General features: G+C 38.6%; 1 protein-coding gene across 2 annotated transcripts in view; it reads right to left on the reverse strand.

The window, feature by feature from the left end:
* Positions 1–1,529: 1,529 nt before the first annotated feature.
* PDK3 (pyruvate dehydrogenase kinase 3) overlaps positions 1,530–25,656 on the reverse strand; it is a 61,884-nt gene continuing 37,757 nt past the window's right edge. Inside the window, exons 4-11 of one of the 2 annotated variants that reach the window (XM_087759306.1) lie at positions 22,956–23,140; positions 20,735–20,824; positions 16,230–16,307; positions 13,926–14,002; positions 12,573–12,674; positions 11,849–11,959; positions 6,783–6,896; positions 1,530–5,671 (exon numbers count right to left, since the gene is read on the reverse strand). In XM_087759306.1, coding sequence (XP_087615432.1) covers positions 5,528–5,671; positions 6,783–6,896; positions 11,849–11,959; positions 12,573–12,674; positions 13,926–14,002; positions 16,230–16,307; positions 20,735–20,824; positions 22,956–23,140 — 901 coding nt within the window. In that variant the 3' untranslated portion in view covers positions 1,530–5,527. The remainder of the gene's footprint in view (positions 5,672–6,782; positions 6,897–11,848; positions 11,960–12,572; positions 12,675–13,925; positions 14,003–16,229; positions 16,308–20,734; positions 20,825–22,955; positions 23,141–25,656) is intronic. The other variant, XM_087759307.1, reaches the window with a different exon arrangement.

Raw genomic sequence — 25,656 nt, forward strand, 5'->3', positions numbered from 1 at the left:
AGGGAGATGGACATGGAAACACCCAAATGAATGTTTCCATAGAAGATTTCAAACTGCTTTGTGACAAAACAGGCAAGAAAAACACTTTTATCTGAAATTGCTGTCAGCTCCCAGCTGCAGCTCTCCGAGGGTGCCCCTCTGTAGGCATGTGTGAAGTTGACCTTGGGCTGCCAAATCGCAAACTAAGCTCCACAGCGCGCGAAACCGAATCAGTCCCTTAAAAATATCATCGTGTAGTTTTTACATATTTTTATTTGTCAGCAACGGAAAGAAAAAAGGAAGATGAGAGTATACACAAATTATATACAGGGGTATTGGGCTAGAAACAATTCCAAAACAAGTTCCGGAAAACTCAAAATTAAAGCATCACCAAGTAATCTCATGAAAAATTAGCTTCCCGCTCCTCCGTTATGGGTTCAGTTGATTCAAATGATGCCACCTCAGAGGAAAGGCAACGCGAGACCTCTTTCCCCCTCGGATGCCAGGCACAACGCAGGCCAGCTCCCCAGTAAGAGTTCCGTCCCATCACCGATGCCGGGAACAAACTGACTTGATTTCCACCCCCGTCAGAAACTCCCACCATAAGCCCCAGTGCAAGTTTAGCACGCTGTTAACAGTTCACCACGACGGCAAGCGTGAAGCAGCCAGCGGGTCCCTCGCCTGAGGACAGTCCTTGCTGAACGGCTGCGAGCACCGGCAGCGCACCGCTTGGGAACAGGGCCTGCCGCGGCCTGCTACGGGCTACAGAGGGTGGGAACTTCAAAGGACTGCCACCCTGGCACCTCTCGGCAGTACGCCATTCAAAGGAAAAATTTTAATAAAGCCATTAATACTAGTTTGACAATGTCAGAATTATCACATGCACATCAATCCTACCGATACTAGATAAAAAATCTCCAGATTTAAGAAACAAACAATTTCTCCACGCCATTTTCTGAGATCTCTTAAGGCAACATAATACTGCGATTAAAGCACGTGAACTTTAAATTTTCTTATTTATTTTTAATTAGAAAGCCGCTTCAGTTACACAAATCTTCATTGTTTCAAATTCAAGTCAACAGCTTAAGTCCTGATCCTGAGAACAGATTCATTTAAGTGGGATTACTCTCATACACTGTTTACTTGTGCAAGTACTTGCAAGGCTCAGCCCTGAAGTCGCTACGCGATTTGTAACTATGTTCCTCATTTGTCAATAAACTCACCTCTGAACTCAGTAACACATCCTCGTGGCATGTGCCATCGTATTCTCTTAAGTTCTGCAAAAACACATTTATATATCTATTAGCTGATAGGCAGGTGAGTATGGCAGGAAGAAGAGACGAGGAGCTATCAGAAACCACAGCAGCTATAGGGCAACCAAGGAAACGTGCAAGGAAACCGAACACCGCAGAATCGGACATGGTTATCCTCAAGGGATAAATACTAACAATAAACATTTAGACTGTTTTCTACAAAATTATTTGTATCAATCAAGACCACTTTGCACTTTGCAGCACCTAACACATAAGGATCCAGAAGTGCTTATTGAAGGTGGGTGGGTGGGGGGGAAATGTCTTCCATGTCAACGAGGTCAAGATTTCACCCTAAATACTAAATTTGGGTGGAGGTAAATAGGAGATTGCACTACACTGAAAGATCACTGTTGCTCACTTTTTGGAGAAAGTGAACAGCTGTTTTAAAGCAGATTCTAGGTGCCACGGGGGACAAAGCAAAGTACGTTATCCAGTTGGAGCAGCAAGTGTAGTTTACGTAGCCAAAAAGTAGCTTGAGTTTTCCAAGAACACTACAATTAACATCCATATTCTTTCAGCACGCGCCCAGGGACCTGCTTCCCTGCTTCAAACACTGCCCAAGAGGTAGCACAAACTGCAGCAGGACAAAGACCTTCTCAGTGCTATCCCAGGCCACCACAGTCAAGTACAGAGGCAAAGACTGTGCATCGCAGCTGTAAAAGAAGCATGTCAGTATCTTCTGAATATTTCTCATCAGGTGCTGGCTCTAAAAGACCACTTGTTAGCCTCAAAACAAAGCCTAGGAAAGCAGGGAGCACAAATATGTATATGATTTGGAGAGACTTCGGTATCTACTAATATTAAACTAGGCAGGGGATTAATAGATTACATTCAAGACACATACACCAGAAAAATGCACGCTGGGCAAAAAAGTTAAACTATTTGTTACACTACGACCCATAGAAGTTGCTTGTAAATTCTCAGGAAGAATGGAGGAGCAAACATCTCTTGCTCAGTGTGTTTCTGTTAATCACTAAACACAACAGATACAAAGCATTTTCACTGAAAACATTTTTTTCTATTTGTGTGTCCTGTAACTCAAGACAAGGAGGTTGCAGTAACATGAGCCGGCCATACATCTGAAATCCATAAAAAAGAAATATGCTTTTATATCATCAGAAAGTTTGGAATTAACAGCCCCAAGATATTAAAACAAATAGTTACAACAGACTCCAAACAAAGGTAGAAGTAACTGAAAAAGATCCGTATCTGTAGTTAAACTAGCCATATTAAAAACCTATCCACCCTCATTTTTCCGGCATACCCGTTGAAAAACTCTCCTCTAATCAGAGGTCTGCTGCTGTTGTTTCCTAAGGCAGTTTTCAGACTCATACCCCTGTGTAGAAACATGGCACGAGGACAATGAGTCAAGAACAATTTACGGCATACCTGGGATCTCCACTAAAGCACAGGCTGCCTAGACAAGGTTGGAGAGGAGAAAAGTTGCTTCTCGCTTATATTCACCCTAAAGCCCACGAACAGACCTTGGGAAATGGAAAGAAAATGCATTCCTTGTGCTCTGCCTTCCTGCTTTGAGCTGTTTGTACGTGCTCAGGGTTCTTGGAAACGGGTGCCATTTCAGGGGACTTCAGTTTTCAAGTACTACAGCACTTCAGTCCTGAAAGCCGGCCAGCTGTTTTTGTGAATAAAGAAGTGAAATGACTAATATACCATAACATCCTCCACGGTACCTTCAGCTTTTATTCGCTGGCTTCCATGGTTTCTATTCACTTCATGAAAACAAGTTCAGTATGCCTGCATCCTTTCCTTTTTTTCTGTTCCCTCTCCTCTTCGTGTACAAAGAGACAGCCAAAAAAAGCACCAGGTCAGGATTTACTACTACAAAATATGATTTCTAACAAAAGCTGAAACGCAGCTCTTTACACAAACTATCTTATTCCTTGGAATGCTTTAGGTAATGCTCTAGGAAAAACTGACCGCACGCAGCTGGGAAAATATTAGTTGCATCACAAATTTCTGTTTTTAAGCAAGCCCTCCTCTGCGATTACTAGAAAACATACATGACTTCAAATGAATTTAAAGAACAGTAAGATGTTACGGGTGAGGGCAGAAGTTAAGTGACTGAATTTTAGTAGATGTGACTTCCAACTGATGTTTCAGTCAAACTATTACTCTGATTTCACCCCAGCAGCGTAGCTGTGTCGCTTGAATAGCAATTTGCCTTCTCCGCAGCTGTGCCTGCCGTCGTGGGAAATTATTGCTCTGGAGGCCCCACGCGTCGCACCCTCACCGTGCCACGCAAAGATCCCCCAGCCGGGGTCAAACGCGCCCCGTTTGGGAACAGGAGGGCCCCTCGGCACGCTCCCTCTTCCCGCCTGCTGGCGGAGGGGGCTCAGAAGGGCGCCGCTTGCAGCGAACAAGTCCGGCAGCCTTTGGCCCTGCTGCCTCCGCCTGGGAACGCATGTTCGGGCAGCACTTCGCAGAGACGCGTAGGAGAGCGCGTTAAAGCAACCTGCCGCTCCACCCTGACTTAACCGTACAGTGCAGTGAAGCCCGCGGAACCTCGAGCCCTGCAAACTCATGAACTATCCACATCCAAACTCTTGAACTGACTGCAACAGGTAAGAGTTTGCAAGGTAAGGACTCCGACTCTTCAGAAACGGGGCTATATGAAGTTTATTGCTCAAAGCACTTTGTAATCCTTTGATGAAATGTGCTATGTAAGTGCAAAGTACTACCATTAAGTCAAACTAAGATTTTTTTAAAAAATACCTAGGAATTTCTCAGCGTTTCCCTGTTTACCTAACAGATCAGTTCTTTATAAAAATAAATATTGGGAGGACAAAAGGGACAGTTCCCCCACAATTTTAGTAAACAAGTTTCATTTTTCCATGCTAAAATCTGCAATATCTTTCAAAAAAATATCAAAACACCTACGAGAAACCGAGGGTGCATCAGAGTTGCTTACAGCTCATCTACTTTATTCGCGCAGCTAGAAAATCACCAGAACTTCTAAATTTCACAAATTTTTCTGAAAGGCCATAGTATCAGAAACAGTATTTGGCAAAGACTTGGTGAAGAATATTTTCCTAACAGTCAGCAATAACCCTTACAATAAATTTAAGGGGAAAATACTTAGGTTTTTTCTCTTTGATTTTTTTTCCCTTAAATCAGGTACCAGCTATGTTTTGTCCCTACCGCTTCTACGATATTTCCAGTTTCATGTATTTAGACCAATGACACTTTCCGACAGCTGGTGTACAACATCTTTATATACACTACAAATTCAGATTACCAGACTATAGTCAGACATTGAATATATAAATAACTTTTCAAACTATTTACAGGTTTTACACTAATCAGGTTCCAAGCAACCAACACTCTTAAGGCAAATTCATTTGTATGACTGGCTGGCTGGCCTTTCAGCATTTCTCTCCCCTCCCCAACCCCCCCAAAAATGACAGGCAATAAACATGAAATTGAATTACCCCCAGCCCCTGTATTGACAGAATTTCTTGTATGGAGAGATGAACTAACTACTTATGATCTTTCCTCAAAACAAGGAAAAATGTATAGAAATGCATTTTCGTGTTTGCGTGTCAAGAAAATCCTGAAGGTGCATACCAAGAAGTGGAAGTCCCAATGTCTTATAACAACATAATTTTTGTACGCACTTGACAAATGGATTTGGGAATTTGGGGAAAGCATCAGTTTAAAGCTGCACAACCCTTTTTAGAACTATGCATTCATAAGCTCATTAGCTATAAGAACTGAAGAGCTCAAAGGGATTTTCTGTAACAGGTGACACTGTGCAATATAAAATGCAGCAAAGAGTGGATTTTTCAAAGCGTATGTTTAACTACATTAGAATTTTTCTCTTATACCATATTGCTGTGCAAGGTACTATTCACCATTTAAAGGGATTCTGCACATCTTGTCAATCCTTACATCGGAATAAAAATTGGCCATTTCAAATAGTATCTTTTTGTTACCACATTGTATTCTTAAGTGCAATCACAGTGCAACCCCTTTTGTCAATGCATGACTGAAGCAACCAAGCATATTCTGGTGAAGTAGACAGGATTCACATACCAAACGTGCTTAGTGCCTTCCTTTAAGTCCCAATCATCACTTTGTTCTTAGTATTTTTCAATGCCCTGATTAGGTCTTTGTTTGGAAGTAATTAGCTATTGTGGTTTGAAGGATTTTGGAACAAAGCAGAGACTTTATACTGAATGCAGAGGTCATCTCCAACAGAGACAAAAGGTGGCAAATTATCGGTTAGCTTTATATTTAGAAGCATCCCTTGGTTCACTGCTAGGATTGCTCCAGTCATCTGCTTCAGGTGTGGTCTTGTAGTGTCGCCATGCTGACTTATTAAAAACGGGAAGTCTTTCAAATGATTCACTTGAAAGGGCCTATGGAAAAACAAAAGCAATGGTAAGAAATCATTGGCGATACCAAGAGCAAGACGATACTCTGGGGAGTTGTACAGTTACAACTTCTGTGTCGAAAAAGTGTCTCAATTATCCAAGCGTTACATGTCACAACACTATTTGACTATGACTAGAGCGATTAGTCATAGCTAAAGTACAAGCCACAGTAAAAGTTAAAAGAAAATAATAACACTTTAAAATATTTCCCTTCTTTCCAAGGAGTGGCGTCTACAAAGATAGCAAGAAAAAAAGGTTTGCTCAAAAACATTTTAGGGAGATTTGTCATTGACACAGGGCAGACAGCTACTTTACTTAAACATTTCACTTCTCCAACAAACTCGGACTCTGTCAGCACGCTCATCTGTGACGACTGATCTAGTTCAGTCCATTAGCATGCCTTTTTCCTCTAAGAAAGACCATACCTTTTTCCTCCACACATCCATGCACAGGATTAAACCCATCAGAAACTGAAGTTAGCACAGGATTCCACAACTCACTTGCTACATAGAGGAAGGCACAGTGACAACGCTAAGTCAACGACCTGCACATGAGCTATATGCTATATTCTTTTAAGTTCCCTGATGAAATTCAAGCAGTTAGTTTCAACCTTAAGCCCCTGAGTAGCCTGGGATCTCCCAAAAATGACAACAGTAGCAATACAGTCTATTGCACATAGGTCAAGAACTGCACAGAAAAAAAAAAACCATGTACTAGTCAGGAGTTAGTCAATAGTCTTCTCAGTTTTACTGTGGTCAAAACTTTTAGAATCAAAAAGTATTAACCAAAATTACCTCTCATCACACAGTTCTTTGAAAATTCAGCACTTACGATGGATTAACGAAATGCAAAGACCCAACACAGGGGACTGAAAAAAGAAAAATCCAAAGCAAACTAACTATTATGAGTGCCAGGTTAATATTTATAACCTTGGTTTTTAGGATTCTGTGTAACTGATTTAGATAAAATATAATGAAGACAGCAATTACAAAATTGAAAACAAGCTGAAGAGTGAAAAGAGAAAAAGTTCACTTATTCAGCCTGCTATGAACAAATTGCACTGCATTACTAGCTTATAAAAGGGTCAAATTCATACCTTCAAATAAATTACAGCATCTGAACCAACGCCTTCCATTGAGTAGAGTTTAAGGTCACCTTGAAAGTACCTAGCGTACAGACGAGAAATTGGCAAGCCATAGCCAAACCCAGCCTACAAAAACATGAAAACAAAAGGAAAAACAGGATGGAAAGTTAAAAAAAATGCAACGGATGACTGCAGTCATTTATAAAACAGAAGTTACCTATATATTAGATTTGCATCAAATTACTTTTCAAGCTTTTCTTTATTACTCAGCCTCCACAACAGGTTGGTATTCTGCCTTTTGAGCAATCTCCTTTTTTCCTAGGCATAATTTTTTAGTTTAAGTACAGAAAAGGGAAAAATATCAGTCCTTTGTTAGGACTACCGTGTCCAGTTTGCATTTTCTCAAAGAGGCAGGTAGGTGTAACATACAGTACATGCCGCCTCCGATCATCAAAGCAAACTGATACTCGCTACTGTTTCCTCACTATGATTACCATTGCTATAATATTCCGTTCTTTCTTTGGTAAAAACCAGTTTTTTGACAGCACGTTTTTTCTCCCCCAAGCCTGGGACTATTATTCTCAAATGTCTCTACACTTAGGAGACTGCACAAGAAAGCCAGAGACAACTAACTCTTTACTTCATCTAGGTCACACTATTAAGTGATTGCTGACGTCCTACTGCAATAGAGACCAGACGACTACTGCAGAAGACTACATACAAAGCAATGTAAGTCAAATAATCCTTGCTGTTGTTTACCCATCTGACAAGAGATCAGGATTCCACAGCACTGAATGATCTTACTGAGGACTGAGACCATGTACAGACCGCATAATTTTCAAAGCATAATAGACTTGACAGGTACAAATTTTAGATTTTAAGTTTACAACACTAACATTCATAACCATAGCTGCAACAAGGTCAACACTTGGCACCTTTTCCAACCCACTCTTGTAAGAAAAAGTTGTAATAAAAAATAAGCCTCTCTCACTGCAGCCAGGGAATAAGATTTTGGTCTACACATCGACTCTTTCAGATGACTGGGTATGTGCTGAGAATCAAAGTGTTTGATTATTCACCTGACACCCCCCACCCTGAATTTTTCAGGACTACCCAGAGCAATAAAGGAAGGACTCCAGACACACAAGCATTTGAAAAGAAGGATATAGAAGGCAATGAAGTAGTACAACTTTTCCACAAGGGTGGATTACAAGAAGAATTAGACACCTGAAGTTTTCAGAAAACCAATAAACTCCTTCCACTATAATATTTCTGCAAAGGCAACCTGGCAGATAACTGAGAATCATGCCCTGAATCTCAAAAACAAGGGCCCAGAATGATACAAAAAAGGCTAAGAAGAAGGACTTGTGAGCATTATACACAGCTACTATGTGGCATCACTTTATAGGAAACCCCTTGAGGGAGGGCTGAACATTAAAGAGCTTTGTACTACAGTACCCATCACAAGTTCTCTTGCTGTCATCTACTATCTCTACAGTATCTTTTGACCTCTTTCCCTTGTTTTTACAGAAGCCTAAATTTAGTGATCTTAAATTGGTTAGAGTTGCTTGCTCAGTTCTTCCGAGCAAAATGAGAAACAGAAATGCCAAAGATGCCCTTTTCTACTCGCACCGCTTGTCATAGTTATTAGTGTCCATTTTCACAGTTGAAACAGTTGCTTAGCTGCACTTTTTCAAACAACAGTATGCTTTAAAAACGTAATTCTCAGAGACTCCCATTAGATACACATGCATCACTTTCAAACATCTGGTCTTGAAACTAGATGCATTTCTTTCTTAACCTCTAAAAAATGGAAATATTTGACTGTCTTAGCAAGAACTAAAAAAAAATTCCAAAAGCTGACCTGCATCTTTTCTGGAGACCAGACAATAAATACATTATAGAAATTAAAAAGCACGGCAACTGAAAGGCAAACTGTAGATAGTACGCACCCCCAGGAACAGCTCCAGTAAAGGGCAATATCAAGCAGTTCTGAAAACACACTGTGCTTTCCTCTCTCCAGAATTACACCTCCTTAAAACCCATGCCCAACTTCTGTTTGCCTCCTCCTCCTTCCAGGAAAATCTTTTTATGCTCTGTGCTAGCCCACATAATTATTTCATACTGCCCTCTTCCAAAAATTTCCTATCAGACTCTTCTCTACATTGTCTTCAGGGTATTTTCCAAAACAGGTAACTTATAAGAAACATGAAGACGACAGATCCCAGATGAGTACCTTGTTAAGGCAAGACCTTGCAAAAGGTCTACTTTGCAAAAGACAGTTAACAAGAAGTGATTACTACATAGGTCTGTGCTTGACCTAGAGGACAGAATATAGCCAATGATGGCACAGCTGCCTTGAGAAGGGGAAGCTTTTTAGAGCCAATTTCTCATTAAATATTACAGTATGCGTCATACAAATAGCAAATTATTAAATTTCTGTGTTACTAGTTTTAGTTACTAGGTTTAATTAAACCTAATTTAAGCCACGTTTCTCCCACTATAAACGAATGCTGCCAGAGAGAATCATTAAATTCTCTAAGAAAACCTAATTATAATTAAACATTACCATGTGTTTCTAACATTTCCTCTATGTGTATAGCAGTACAGATGAACACGAGACCTGCTAGAATCTGAATGCTGCCATGGTAACAAGGTTTCTCAGCAGTTTTTAAACAACATTTGCAATGACACTGAGAAAGAAATTGCACCAATCAACAAAAAGATCCCTCTCTTCCACTCCCCAAGTCCATGAATGTTTCATGAACTAGACAGGGGATCACAGAACAAGGGGAGGGAGTGTTAGAACAGAAAAATATGTCTATTTACACTGCACTGCAATTTAGTTTAGAATATTATCCAAGTCAAGAATGGCACAAGCACAGACCTACCCACCTTCTGGAGTACCGTAATTCTTAAGTGGTCTTTGGCACTGAGCAATAAAGAAACTCTCCTTCTGTATGGACTTCAAAGAGGATTTATGCGGAACCTTCCTGCTGAAGGATTTTTATTTCTAGACTGACATACAAACTACAGCATAATTGTTTTTATAACTGGATGTGGGCCATAATACATAATGTGTCAAGTTTCACTGTTAAGTCCTTTTTCCTCTTAGGGGAAAGATATGCCACAGACTTCCCGTTCTTGACTTTTTTCCTTTCTGCACACACATATAAATAACAGAACTTAACAACTCTTCTTGACATTCAGTCAGGTACAGGCATCGGTCAGACTCACAGGGCAAAAGCTGCCAGGTTCCCAAGAGAGGGGGATACTTCACAGGTCTGACTACAGTGACATATAAACTGAAGAGGAAAATAAGGCCTGAAAATGGGGTACAGTAGAAGAATACTAAGTATAAATGCCACAGAATCAAAGTAAGCGGTCTTGAAGATGAGGAAATAAACACAGGAATGCATTGCTAAAGATGCACGGGGAAAAAAAAAAAAGAATAGCATCAATTCTAAGATGAACACATTTTACAATCAGAGAGCCACAAAGGAAGAGATATTTTAATAGTGAATACAACTGGTAATCAAGATATAAGTTTACAGTGAGAACAAGTTTCAGGAAATCATTGTAGGCTGATATATTAAACTGCTGATCAAAAGTGAGACAGAACAAAGGCAGAATTTGAATCAAGAAAGACTCTACCATTCTTGACATAAAGAAAAAAGTTTATATTTTAATTAAGGCCTGTTCACTATCACTTGTCCCATTCAAGAAGATTTTCTATGAAAAAGCAAAAGTTTGAAACATTACTAAGATGTGTCGTTGAGGTAGGAGCTGTAAAGGATTAATATCAAGTCAATGCAGATACAGAACTGGGTTTCACTCCTACCGCGCTGGCATCAAATACTGGTGAAAAGAACGCAATACACTTACGTGCCACAATATTATGAACTGTGGACTAACACAGTACCATAAAGACTTTCTGCTAAAAATCTAAAAGGAAATTTATTCTCTCTCAACCACTTTGAACTGGTTTCACCCTCAGTTCAGTCAATTATTTTATATCAGAAATAGTCACATACTCTCTGCACCACATTTTATTAGCTGCCTGAAGGCATTTCAAGCACAGAAGTATCAGCAGGGGGAAAAAAAAAAAAAAAATCACTTAAGAACATGCTAGATGAGAGTGTTCCTAAATAGGGACAGGAAATTTCTCAAAGAATCAACTTTTTCTTGACATGCTTGAAGATAAAGGATTGCATCAGAAGCAATAGAGAACAAAGATGAGAAGAGGCAAGAATACAGTATCAGTATTAATCCACTTATTGAAAGCCAGTCAAATGGAACAGTAGCTATATCATTTTTATCACAATAAGCCAACATGTAATTTAATAAAATAATTTAGAAGTAATAATTTAATTTTCATAATAATTTAAAAAATCATGCTTGCTAAAAGAATCTACACATTCAACACTGAAATAATTCCCTGCTTAGAAGAAACTATGGGGAGATTTTGCTTGTTTGAGATCTGACCCTGATACCTCTCAGAAGGGAATATCACATGAGGTATTTCCAACAGAACAGGAATATACCAAAGGTGTTCACATCACATGCAGGTTTGAGAATTATTTCTTTTTAAATGTGTTTTTACAGTCCATAACTTATATAAAAATAATTTTCAAAGTTCAATATGAGCTTGTGCATTACCAGTAGGTGTTTCTCAAGCGCTGTAATTCTGACAGTGTGGCTTACCTTTTCAATACATTTATTATAGGAAACTTAGATAAACAGTAATTTACACACCAAAGAGGAGCTCATTAGGTTACCCACCTTCTCAGTAATACAACACTAAAAATCCTGTCCATTAACCTCTGAAAATATTGTGCTTATGCAGACATGCTTGTTTCCAAGCATATAATGTCAAGACAAAGAAAAGCAATTTTCTATTCCAAAGACTAAGTGATGATAACAGAACTCTTTTTCTCCTGATATGTTTTACCTGCATAGAATTGCTAATGATAAACAACTTCTTCAATGGAAAACCTGATCCAGTAGATTGCAGTGAAGGGAAACATACAACCAAAGTAGTGCAACGGGACATTTAAACACATATTGCGATAGCTTACCAAAGGCACAGCTCTCGAGGGCTCCAAACTAGGCCTGGGTGCTGTTGAGTACATGTAGTTAAACAATCTGTCTATTTTTCTTAAAGGAACACCTCCACCTTGATCACTTATCTAAGGAATGAAAAGTTAAGAGTTTTAAACATTATGTTCTGAAAAAAAAACCTGCAAAACTCAAGCAGCATTATCTAAATGACTTTAGAAATATTAAAGGAGCAGCTAAGGACTTTAGGCTTGTCTGGTTTGGAGAAAAGGAGGCTGAGGGGTGACCTCATGGCACTCTACAGCTTCCTGAGGAGGGGAAGTGGAGAGGGAGGTGCTGAGCTCTTCTCCCTGGTATCCAGTGACAGGAGGCAAGGGAATGGTTCAAAGTTGCCTCAGGGTAGGTTCAGACTGGACATGAGGAAGCATTTGTTTACCGAGAGGGTGGTCAAACACCGGAACAGGGTTCCTAGAGAGGTGGTCGGTGCCCCAAGCCTGTCAGTTTTTAAGAGGCATTTGGAAAAAGCCCTTAATAACATGCTTTAATTTTTGGTCAGCCCTGAAGTGGTCAGGCAGTTGGACCAAATGATCCTTGTAGGTCCCTTCCAACTGGAAATATTCTATTCTAGTGAATATGAAGCAAATATCAAGTGATAACAGTAATTAATTTGCCTTTTCAAATTACAAGTCATACTATTATAAACCTAGCAGGTTTGTAAGCTGCATATTATTTTTAGGCATTTACCTTAATAGATAGATCTTCTTTCCCCAAAGTGACTAAGGTTTTGATCGATGGATAGCCTTCTCTCTTACCTTCATGCAATTCCACTGTAGCTCTCATTGAATTCTGAAGATAAAAGAAAAAAGTGTCTTTGATTCTAACTTTAGCATATATGCTTTTTGTTACAACTTAGAACTTGCATTTATTTTGTTGAATCTAGATACTTTGTCCTACATTTGTACACAAGACAGAAAAGGTCATATTTAAAACAAATTCAAGAAGTGCTTTCAAGTCAATGAATTGTCCAGTTAAACTTTTGCATCAGAACTCCATTATACATACTTTTATCTATTCGATATAGAGTCAGAGAACATAAAGCAAGAATTTTTCTTTTTTTTCCTGTGTGAAATCAGGTAATTATACATAAGGGATGACAACATCCTTCACCTCCACCTTGCAGAACACCAACAGTGGTGTTCACCAAAGAGAACAAGCTTCGATTTTCTCAGTCTGGCTCACATAATTGTGAAGCTACCATCTATCAGTCTGACTTTATCATATCTATTAACAGAGTTTCCACTGCCAGTCCGTCACAGATTACCGTTACTTACAGCTGCAGCTTACTGGTTTCATACTGTTTCATGACTTGTACCAAAACATACCTACAAGTAGTGTACGAATTCTGCCTGTTCTGCCCTAGAACTAATGTTACAAATGGCAAAATAGGGGAAGATTTCAATGAACATACTTGACAAATCTCAGGAATCAAACCATTTCTTATATACCATTACTTAGGAAAAGTTTCTCTCTGACCAAATGCATTTTTTTCCCCCGAATTTCTAGTGTTCAATTGCACCACCTAGAGACCACCTATCTTCTTTGAAAGCATACAACAGCTCTCACACGTTCCGTTTTCACTGTTATTCCAATTATTCAGAAAACACAAATAAAACCAAAACAAAGCATGTCATTTACACTATTGAAAGACATATGGGCTGTTTTCACAATAAACAAAAGACACTGATGCTAACCAGTCCTCAAATATGCAACAAAAAGCAAGCTTAGGAAAATTGCAAGGTAATGAATATGTCAATGAATATATCATCATTGCAAAAATAGACGTATGAGTTTAAGTTAATCAGCTACAAAAGCACAAAAGGAGAAGTGGAAAAACACAGAAATTTTAAGTACACGAGGGCATAAGAGAGGGCTGTAAGCCTGGCTTTTAACAGTTTCAAACCCTCTTCACTTGTTTAAGAATAACCTCAAGAAAGGAAAACTGAAATAACATTTAGGAGCTGTAACTGACAAGAATCTCAATTTCAACAGTAATATAAGTTCACAAAACCCTTCCAAATATTAACAAGTGCAACCTACCTTGAATAATTCAAATAACATATGAAACAAATGAGAAGGTACATAGACTACTTGAATGGGCTTGTTTGGAGCTTTAGCTTAAAAAAAAAAAAAAAAAAAGACAAATTATTTTTTTTCAAAACAGTATTTTGTAGCATTTCTATTTAGAGGAATAACATGAAACTGTAGGCAAAGACAAGTATGTAAGCATGTTCTAATTTTCCAAGGGCAAGACTAGCTCCATGAAGTAAAAACATAAATTTCAGCTACTGCTGTCACCTGAAATAACACATTCTAATGATAATTTTCAAAGTCATCTATGTCAGCAGACTGTTTAGATATGAAACTTCAACTAAGCAGTGGTTGGTTTCATACTGACAATGTACGTTAACTAAAAGAACTTTCCAACTTGAGTAGGAAACTTTCTTAACACACACAATATTTAAGCATTTTTATATTTAAATATTAAATATTTAATATAGTTATTATATATTATATTTATTTAATATTTATTGAAATATTAAATATTTAAGCATATTTAAGCATTTGCTGTGCAAAAAGATTCTTAAACTAAAAAAATTCAGTTTATTTTAAAAACAACTACATATTTTCCCTTAATTAAAACATATAAAATGTAAAGTATTCATAAAAATTTTCGAAATATATTTCAAACAATATCACAGTTTTCTTATTCCAAATCATAACTGAATTGTTTGTCCGCTGTTGTCCTGTTGTTAGTGTTTCAGCAGAGGTGTACGGCTTGGCACAGTTCTGAATGCGAGAGCGCTAATTGATTTGGCAGGAAATAATACAGCTGCATTTAATACATTCTAGGACAGTTTTGGTGCTGAAGATGCACTCATGCCTGAACATTCAAATATCTACTGGCATTGAATTACACCGTCACAGCTTGTCAGACTCAGCAGCAGTTCAGATTGAAGAAAAGTCTCTAAATGCCTGCTTCATGAATTGCAGGAAGGTACAAACACGCACACAGAACGTGACTGGAGTCTACTTCACCCTTTTTGGCACTGAGGGCTGATAATAATACCAGTTATTACTTTAAGAGACACAGTAGTGAAAACTCCTAGGAAAAGGAGACGACCAGAACAATGCTCTGCGTAATTAGTTGCAAGGCAACTCGCTGTTTTATTATGTTATCACCAAAACCAAGGCAGACTGATTCGTACTCGTTTGAGGCATAGAGTATGTGGAGAAAACATGTTATTGTTGCTCTTGTGAGGTAATTTGCAAAGTCGCTTTTCTCAAGCTGATAAGAAGCTAGTTTAAAGGAACAAGCAATTCTTTCCTTGCCTTTTTTTTTTTTTATGAGATCCAGCAACTTGTTTTCTCTACTGTTGGATCTTTCTATACTTAGGCCTTCAAATGAATTTTGCATTGATTCCTCTGCTGCAGCACTCAGTACTTTTAGCTCTAAAATCACTCAGTTTTGGAGGGGGGGAAGGCTGGGTCCTTTGATTTTGGGAGAGGGGGCTGGTAGTAATGCATCAGTGTTGACAATATCACTTTGTGTAGAGGAGTATTTCTACAATACTCGATAGTACTTTGATCAACATATGTTCCCATATATCACGCTCTCCATTTTGAGTGTTACCTCTCTCTGAGACTTTTGCAATTCTTCTGCTGAAGTTTGGAAACATCTTAGTCTTGTGATTGGACAGCTGTCCAAAATTTGTGAGAGGATCACTCAAACCAATTTATTTTTTTAACTTAAAAAAAATAATAATCTACATTTTTCAATAGAAATGATGAACAGAAATCAGTCAATACACTGACAAGGACTGTCTCATAGTTTCGTAGCATCCAATTTTCATCTTTGCAATCAACTTGAAACAGATTTTCATGTGAGAAGTTTATGATAGGACTTAAAGCATAGACTATGTAAAAAAAGTTTCTAATTTTTCCATCTTACACAGAAGAGCTCACCACTGGTGCAGGGACTGAAAGTGGAATTTACAAGCATACTTCAAAATGAAACAAATTTTAGCTCTATTAAAAGATTAGTTAGAAGGCAGCCGTGTTTCCTTCCCAGTTATGAGGATTCTTGACCACTTTATTTTCCTTGAAGTGACAGCAAATTCAGCAGCTAGCACTCTGCATTCAGCATCAAGAAGTAAACAAACATGTCATGATAATAAACTACAATTCAGGTGCCCACATAGACACATTAGAAGAAGAAAAGCAACTCTGCATACAGGACTGCAGAGTTCCAATTGTAACTTACAATTAATTAACAAACTAGAAATCACAGATATTAGAAGTGTTTTTTCTTACATACGTCACTTAAATTAATTTCACAATTACCATTGAATTCTTCAACTTCCAGATCAGGTGCGACCATATAGTACTGTTCACATAACATCTTAGCTGTTTCATAAGCATCTACAAAACAACAGAACAGAGCACTGATTTATCAAAATATCTAGAGACAACTAGCAAAGTTCATCCTGTATGTGAAAGACTACAAACAGAACATTTATTTTAGTAACTAGTTTACAAGCGTGAAACTGGTATCCATTCTAATGCCTTTTTCTCTGTATGCTTAAAGCCCATTTGTCAAGAAAGGGCAAATTCTATTTAAAGCTCTACAAACAAAAGCAGATTACTAGAGACAAGCTATTTTTCGTCTTTATTCAGGGCTTGAAAACCAGAAGGGTATAATCTTAGGCTGACCATAATACCTACTTATTTGCCATGTCCCAATCACAATTTAATGCTTATTCTTTCCATCTCAAATAAAAAAGGATGACATTGCAACCATAAATTCAGTTTTTCCAAACACGATACTGTTTACAATACTTGATTTTCAAGGTCTTTTGGGGGAAAAGCTGGAATCTTTAAGATTCTTCATTCTTTTCTACTGAACTAAAATAAAAAAAGCCTCCCCATAATCCAAATCAGGCTTTATGTATTGTCAAAATACAGCAAGAAAGTTTAAGCCATCTTTTGTTTGAAAGATTTCTTAGTGGTTCTAAATATTCACTGGTGCCTCATTTGCAAAAATGGTTTAGAAACAAGCAGCAAGTCTTAGCTTAAAGAGAAACCACAAACTCGGAGGTGTTCTAACTACATTGCTTAAGCTACCTTAACGAAAGTGGCTTCCTCATAAAAAGTGTGCGCTAAGAGCAAGCACATGAACAGATGGGCAGTTCTGCAGACAGAGAGAAATCTGCTAAGATACCATAACAATTGCATTTGACCTCGCCCTACATATATCTTCTTCCTCCTGTCCAAAGTGACACTACAAAACAAAACAGTCACTGCCAAGACTCAGAGCTATGTGACAAACACGAAGAAAGTAAAATCACCAGTCCCCAGGAAGAGCTGGTTACCTATAATTGTTCTCCTTCAAGATGTCTACAGAAATAATCTATAATGCGCCCTGTTATCTGAAAAAAATTTGTATCAGTTGTTCTGACATCTGTAAGGCTGGACAGATCACACAAGGCTGACACAAATGCTGCTTGAGGTCTAGTAAAATGGAGCTCATCAACACTGGAAATGTTCTTGATCAAGTCCCAGGAATGTCTCACAAAATCAGCTATCCAGTAGGAATCTTTTGTGTCAAGATGGTCAGCTCTAAAGACTTCATAAAAGGGTCCTGTAATTAACACAATAAAACGTGCCTAGTAAAAGATAAAAATCCCATTTAATATCCAAGCTGTACAGAGAACCTCAGCCTGGGATGTGCACAATTTAGGAAAAAAAGATGCAGGAATACCTACACTTACACGATATTCTAAGATCATCTCAGAACTTCTGATGGCCTTGGGAGTAATCCTGTGCTTTAGAAAACAGGGGCATAAGAAGCACAGCCACAATCTTGACTCAGTCATCAAAAGCTGAAGATAGCAATGTAGTATGACCATAAGGTCATCTACATGGAGAAAGAAATATGTTAGCACATTTCAAAGAGTTTCCACATCATAGAAATGAAAATTAGATATGGATCCAGAGGGCAGGAGTTGGATTCTTATTGCAGAGAAAAACTTCAGGGCCTCTGAAAAGTGAATCAATAACTGTGTGGGAATAAATCAAAAGCCCTCCACACATGGATGTGGAGCAGACACAGCCACTGTGCAAACCTTGAGAATAGAAGGATTCTCTCAATAAATCCATTTAGCCTCCCTAAATTTAATGTAGACTCTCATCTATTTTCAAGAAGTCGCCACCCTAACACCCTTGAGATTAACAGGAAGGCATTATCACTTCATGATCCAGTAAAATACCCAGCCCCAAGCAAAACTGTGTCAAACAGTCTGAGCACAGTCTTACATTTTACCTTCTTCTAAAAGCCAACTCTTTGGCAGAGTCCTAAGACTGTAAAAGAGACTGCAAAGTTCAAAGCACTTGTCCCGTCGTGGCTGGAGGTAAGTAGCAACAAGAGTGATCGATCTACCAGCACATCTAAAATCCCAGCTCCAGGAACAAGCCTGGATTTGCTGTCAGCTCAAAAATCTTACTGTAGGACAGTCAGTGAGATCCAGAGACCCACCTCAGGCAGTTACAGGCACAACACTTGGCGGAGCTGCTTGAAGTTAAGAACTGACTGTTTAAATCATTTCTTCAATGTTTGAAGGGCACACAGAGCTTGTAGCTGCCACATACAGTGCCAAAATCAACATCTTAACTCTGACCAATTGCTCAGAATGCCGCCTGTGAACCAGAACATTTTGGAGCTAGCACAGTATACAGAATGCAAATTAACCCCTCCACCAATTCTACAAAGAAATGGCCTCAATCCTCTTGACTCCAGACAGGCTCTGTCCTTAAGGACATTTTGTTTCTTTGAAAGACAACCCTGGATACTGTTTATGATGCCCTCATTTTGTTAGTGATTATTTTTTCAGATGTGAAAGATCTGTTTTAGCTACTGGCTTGAAAACTGGACTGAGCACCTTCTGACACTATGCACTCCTCTGTCCGCGGCAGCAACTATGAATTTGATGAGCAAAATAGATTCAGACATTGCTATTAGAAGGAATAGCTAAATAAACAACACAACTGTAACATATACAATGCTGAGGTCAAGGTGGAGTAAGATCAATCAAAAGAAAAGCAAGCTGCTGGAAAAAGGCCACCTTAGACCCAAAAAGCGCTAGAAGCCAAGAAGCCTTTGTAACAGTAAAAAGCATCTACATTACAAAGCGAGCTATCGTACAGGTCAAAGTCTGGCATAAGAAAGGTTTCCCTCTTACTTCACTAAAGGCTGAGAAAAAGTGAAAGGGAGAAAAACATTCTTCCCTTCTTGCAGCTGCACAAACTGCAGTGAAGGATGGAGGGTGGAATTCACTCCTACAGCAAGACCTGTATCTGCAAATAGATACACCCAGACCGTGAACCTTCAATAAACAAGTTCTTGAAGGAGACAGCATTGCCTCATGCCTACTTAGTAACATTTTGAAAGCATATGAACATTCACAACATTAAGCAAACAGGATTTCTAACGCAACTGTGCCAGATCATTCAGGTACAACCATCACATACATGTCTTCTGTATAAGAGAGAACAGGCTGTGATATGATCACATGCGCAGAGTAACGAGGAGTTTCATTGGAATATCTGTACACCTGAGGACATTTTACTGAAAGACCTAACTGAACAAACTGGAAAATTTCCATTACTCTCTATTTTCTTTAGTACCAGCATCAGATAAAAAAAGCAGTAAATGACAACTTGCTTCTAAGTATTTTCAGGAAGAAAACATCTAAAGTTTAACAAACCACTTAGATACTTAATCTGACATTTATTAAAGTTATTAAAAAATTCATTTGTTTTCATAGAATCATAGAATGGTTTGGGTTGGAAGGGACCTTAAAGATCATCTGGTTCCAACCCCCCTGCCATGGGCAGGGACACCTTCCACTAGACCAGGTTACTCAAAGCCCCATCCAGCCTGGCTTTGAACACTTCCAGAGATGGGGCATCCACACTTTCTCTGGGAAACCTGTTCCAGTGCCTCACCACCCTCATAGTGAAGAACTTCTTCCTTACATCTAATCTAAATCTACCCTCTTTCAGTTCAAAGCCATTACCCCTTGTCCTATCACTACATACCCTTGTAAAAAGCCCCTCCCCAGCTTTTTTGTAGGCCCCCTTCAGGTACTGGAAGGCTGCTATAAGGTCTCCCCGCAGCCTTCTCTTCTCCCAGATGAACAACCCCAACTCTCTCAGCCTGTCCTCATAGGAGAGGTGCTCCAGCCCTCTGATCATCTTTGTGGCCCTCCTCTGGACTTGCTCCAACAGCTCCGTCTCCTTCTTATGTTGTGGGCCCCAGAGCTGGACGCAGCACTCCAGGTGGGGTCTCATGAGAGCGGAGTAGAGGGGGGGAATCACCTCCCTCAACCTGTTGGCCACGCTGCTTTTGATACAGCCCAGGATACGGTGGCTTTCTGGGCTGCAAGAGCACATTGCTGGGTCATGTCGAGCTTTTCATCAACCAACACCCCCAAGTCCTTCTCCTCAGGGCTGCTCTCAACCCATTCTCCGCCCCAGCCTGTATTTGTGTTTGGGATTGCCCTGACCCGTGTGCATAACCTTGCACTTGGCCTTGCTGAACTTCATGAGGTTTTCTTTTCTTAGTTCTGTTAACATACCAAAGGTTTGTCCATTCTCAATAATGAAGACATTACAAAGTCTCAATAAGCCCATGGCTTTATTGTGAGCAACTGTAGGACTTCCATTTTTCTTTTATTTTATTAAATGAATTTAAATCACCTTCAGTCTTTTGTATCTCAATAACATATTTATGGATATTCTAAGTTGTGGGGTTTTTTTTTAAATCAACAAAAATATTAACTTCATCTTACCTTTAACCACCTCTGCCACATTACAATTAGGATCAATACTTCCAATATGTTTGGGATGAGCAGGATTAATATCTCCACCAAAAAGAAGTGCTAAAAGGAAAAAGAAATGGCAGTAAATTGTCTACTACACTTGAGGCAGCCCAGAAAGTTTAAATCTGATAGTATCTGAAACTTACTGGATAGCGCATCATTTTGTAAAACGATACTTCAGCAAATTGCCAGAATCCTTGTTTAGGAAGGCTACTTGCCTCCCTCCTCCTCTTTTTTTTTTTTTTTTTCCTACTTTTTCATTTTTAATAGTTAAGACTAGGTAATACAGAAATAATGATGTGGGAGGGCTAAGGTGAAAACGTACATTTCAAAGTGGACTATCAAAAATTAGATAAAACTAAAATGTAAAATGCTTCATTCATACCATTATGTCAGAACAGCAGCACTCACAATGAAAATGTTATAGTAAAAAGGACTGAGGAACTGTAAGACAGCATTAAAAGCCTTTTACACTCACCTAAGCTGCAATTTCACAGCTGGCACAGAGGTCTCACTCACTCAACTTTCTCCCTGACTCTCAGCAGTATGCTCCCCACTCCCTCCTTTGCACAAGGGTCTGGCACTCACCAGATCCTTCCCCAAGAGTTTAGCTCTCAAAGAAGTAGAAAGATTTTACTCTTTTTTGCAGAAGTGCTTTTCTGCTATTTTAGGAAGTTAGTCAGCTCTGATGTGAAACAGATGCAGTATGAGGTGAGCAAAAGACAACATCTGAAAGCTTTTCCTATTCTGGTCATGGTGAGCTAATACACTGGCACACTGCACCTTGCAGAACTGCTCTATAAGAAACAATCTGTCAATAACGTATGAAACAAATGCAAACTACATAAAAACCTGTTCCTGCATTCTGCTTTCCAACTGTCTTTTTCATCAGTGCTTCAAGATTAATATTTGCTATCATGGATGGATCACTAACATTCCTTAGCATAGAGAAATTGTACAAGGTTAATTAAACTTTAAGCATCTATAAGTGGTTTTAGATTTCAATGAGTTAAGTAAGAGTGTCCATAGGAAAAGCCATTTCAGTTAATGAAATAAGTTTAATATTTTAGAACTAGTGCAAATTATGCTAACACTTGGCCCAATAACTCTATTAGGACAATGTTTTTACTTATTGCTAGAACTCTTCTATAAGAGTCTTTTAACTTAACTCGGTTTTATGTTTGTCATTCATCTGCCTAGGTACAAGTAAAGAATAAGCTGCACATTTATCTCATTTTGGATGCTTTGGCACGTGGAAGTTATTTGTACACACACAGCAAGGTATTTGCTAGTCACAGAGAAAGTTATTGGAAAGACACACAGCTTGTAGTAAAATACCTTACACTACAGTACTCTAGCATCCACGTTATCTGTAGTGTACTACAATTTCTAAGAGCTCATGAAAGCAGAATACTGGGCAGAGAATTAAGCTCTAGAGCTAAAAAGGTACAAGATACACTAAAAGAGATCACAAGATTGTCCTTAAATTTATACAGATCACTTTCTGCATGGTTGCACATACTGGTTAATAGGAGCTGTGCAAGTAAGTCTTTTCACTCTGAAATACGAATATAAAAAAGTAAGTTTAATAGTAACAACAAATGAAACAGAACCGAATGACAAAGGATGACTAATTCTAGCATTTGTTCATAAATAGTGAATAGGAAGTAGAGGGAGACAAGGGATATAATTTAAAACTTGTTAGAAATACTCAACCTCTTTAGAAGGCAAGAAAGTCTAGATAAGTTGCTGAAAAAACAACAATAAAAATACATATAGTGCATAGCCTATTTAAAATTTATGGCATCCTTGCATTTCATTATGAAATAAATGTCAGCTCTACAAACTATGCTGAGAGATTTCTGAGCAGAAAGATACAGCTACTCTACTACTATCTAAAAATACTTCATGTATCACTATGCAAGCTGTCTCTGCCAACGAGATTAAAAAGTGGCAGCCACGCTGACAAAGCCTGACAATTCTAGAAGAAAGCGTACTGGTGTTTTGGATTAATTTCTGATAACTGTGAAGTACCAAATTAACCAGTTGTCAGTATTTTTTTTACCATAATTAGCACAGAATATTAAGAATTAGTCATGAGTATGAAAAACAAAACAAAACAAAGCTATGGCTTCAGGTTTACGAGCAATAACTAATGAGTTCTCAAAGATGAAAAAAAGCAATTACTTACTGTGTTGGTTAATAAGCATACGGAAAGAGATGCGGTTGGTGTAGAATCTATCTAGAAAATACTGGATGTTACTGCTAACAAATGGATCAAAGCCATATTTTTCCTTGTATTCAATCACCCCTTGCGCCATGGTTGGAACCACATCATTGTGTCTGTTCCTGACTTTAATTAAAACATCTAAAAAGCTAGAAGAAACAAAATCAGAAACAGATTGTTAAAAGTATAATTAAATTGAGTCTCTCATTTTTGTTTTCAACTCCCCACAGCATAACTGTTTAATCTGTTTACTATCCCTCCCAGTCAACAAAAAATTATCAGAGGGAGAAGATAAAAATATAGCAGTAGCTAAACAAACCCATTTAAAGAGAAATATTTGGTCAACCTCTCACTCATGAGATCTGTGAAATATTTAGGGCCTCAAATTAAGTTATTCCTCCCCAAAGCACTCCTTTAAATTAAATCTCTCTTCGCCATTAATGGAGAACAAAAGATATTTTTATTGCAATCATTCGCACCGTGGTAACTTTCATTCTCTGCAGCCAACAGTAGCTGGGAGACTGGAAAGGAAGCTCAGGCCTGACTGCCCTTCATAATTTCCTGAGAAGTTTTACACTTCATACTTTCTTCCTTTCTTTCCTTTACCTGCCATCTGTTCTGGTAAGTTCGGATATCAGGATAGGTAATTATTATCAGTGGGACTTCTGTTCAGTTTCCTTGTACACCGCTGGATGGCAGAGTGCATACAACGGTGCTCTGACGGGCTCTTCGTGGCAGCTCGGGAAGTGTCAGAGTATCACTTCCATTGCTTTTAACAAACACCTGTTAACAAGCACGCACTTTGAAACACCTTGGAGGAGTTTTGTTTCTTCGGCCAAGGCAGCTCAACACCTATGATCTTCCAAGATCCTTTTTCCCCCCACATGCAAACTCATATATGCTTGAAATATTAATAGCTTTCTAAAGCCTAGACGTGGAAAATCAGTACTACTCAGCTCTGCTACATTCTCTAATATTAAATGAGTATTAACACCACAATGATTACATGATCTTGTTTAAAAAAAAGCGCACACAGTGAAATGCAGCTTTCAAAAGGAAACACAGCTGGGAGACTCATTCAGCTATGCCTGTATCTGCAATTCTACAGATCCTTTTTAAAAAAAAAACCATCAACAGCAAAACATTCGCAGTAGATTTATAATGAACACTGAAAAGAAATGTATTAATTATATTTATCAAAAGTAGAATATACACCAGCTAACGAAGGAATCATAGAGTAGTTTGGGCTGGAAGGGACCTTTAAAGGTCATCTAGTCCAATCCTCCTGCAATGAGCAGGGGAAAGAACATTAAGACCGCCAGAAGTAAAAAAGACTACCAATTAGTCACCACATTTCAAGCAGATGCTTCCTTCCTCTTCATAACCACTTAGCCAAGACAATCATTTGATAGTACACCATACCATTCTTAACAAGTGCTACGCTTTTAAAATTATTTCTCCCAATCTACACTGCCAGCTCCCAAGGAATGTAGGATTCATTTTTAATAGTTTTTTCATCATCCTCAGTCTAACCACCAGTTTTTGCCTGTATGTTAACAAACAGTTCAGTAGTCTTTCAACACTACTTTGTCGCATAGAAAAGGGGAAGTTTTAACCGCCTAATTCCCAAATCTAAACACTGTCACAGTACAGAACGACTGTTCTCTTACTTACCGATCTTGCTGACTGGACAGCTTAAAATATTTTAATGCTTAAAAGGTTTGTAGACTCTTTTATGTTTATTAAGTCTTGATTCCGTGTGACCTGTAACTACTGAGATCTGATGTTAGTTTTCCAGACAAGACTAGTGCCTGGCTGTACTCACGCTGCTTCTCTGTTTCAGAGCAACAAGACACTAGCTAAAAACAGAGCTGAGAAGCAGCACTTACAATCACATCTGAAAGACAACTGACAATGCGCTCTATTAACTGCTGTTTGCTGCCAGCTTTGCTATTTGTTTTTAAATACCTCCACTACCCACAATAAATACAACATGATGCCCACATGGTCCACGAGGGCGAACTGCTTGCTGACATCCCACTACCCAAGTGCTCAAATGCACAGAGCGTGCTGAAGGGCAAAAAAAGGGCTAAGGAGGTTTATCTGTTACAGACCAGCAAATCATAGCTGAAGCTTAGTGCGCAAATACACACAATAAAGGAATTCTTCGTTACTGCAGTGATATGACAAACCTCCCGTTCCATCTTCAAAGGTAACTGAGTTCACTCAAGTGTCTCCGTCAAGGAGATGCTTTTGAAGGACCAAACACATGAAGTATATAGGCACGTTTCAAAACAGCAGGGCAGAAATCAAAACACATATATCCTTAACCTTACCACTCATTCCTTACCACCCCACCACCCCTGAAAGACACAAAGCTTTTACTGTACTCAAACTGTGGGAGACCATATCAAGGAATTTTTAAAATGCTCATGGGATTAGCTGGGGGTGGGGGCAGGAAATACTCCACAATAGCCCTAAAAATTTTATTTAGCAATGACTGTTTTTTTCAAAATGCGGTGTATCGTCTTTTCAAAACCACAATGAATAAATAATGCAGTTGGTTTGACAGATGAGAAATTATTAATATGAAGCTATTTTAGTCATGTGAGCTTCAGTGGCTTCTGTATTAACGAAAGAATATTTAAGGCGTTGCCACTGCTGT

Source organism: Nipponia nippon, unplaced genomic scaffold, assembly GCF_047370975.1.
Source record: "Nipponia nippon isolate SJK-2023a ecotype South Korea unplaced genomic scaffold, ASM4737097v1 scaffold_2, whole genome shotgun sequence".
In the NCBI taxonomy this organism is placed as follows: domain Eukaryota; kingdom Metazoa; phylum Chordata; class Aves; order Pelecaniformes; family Threskiornithidae; genus Nipponia; species Nipponia nippon.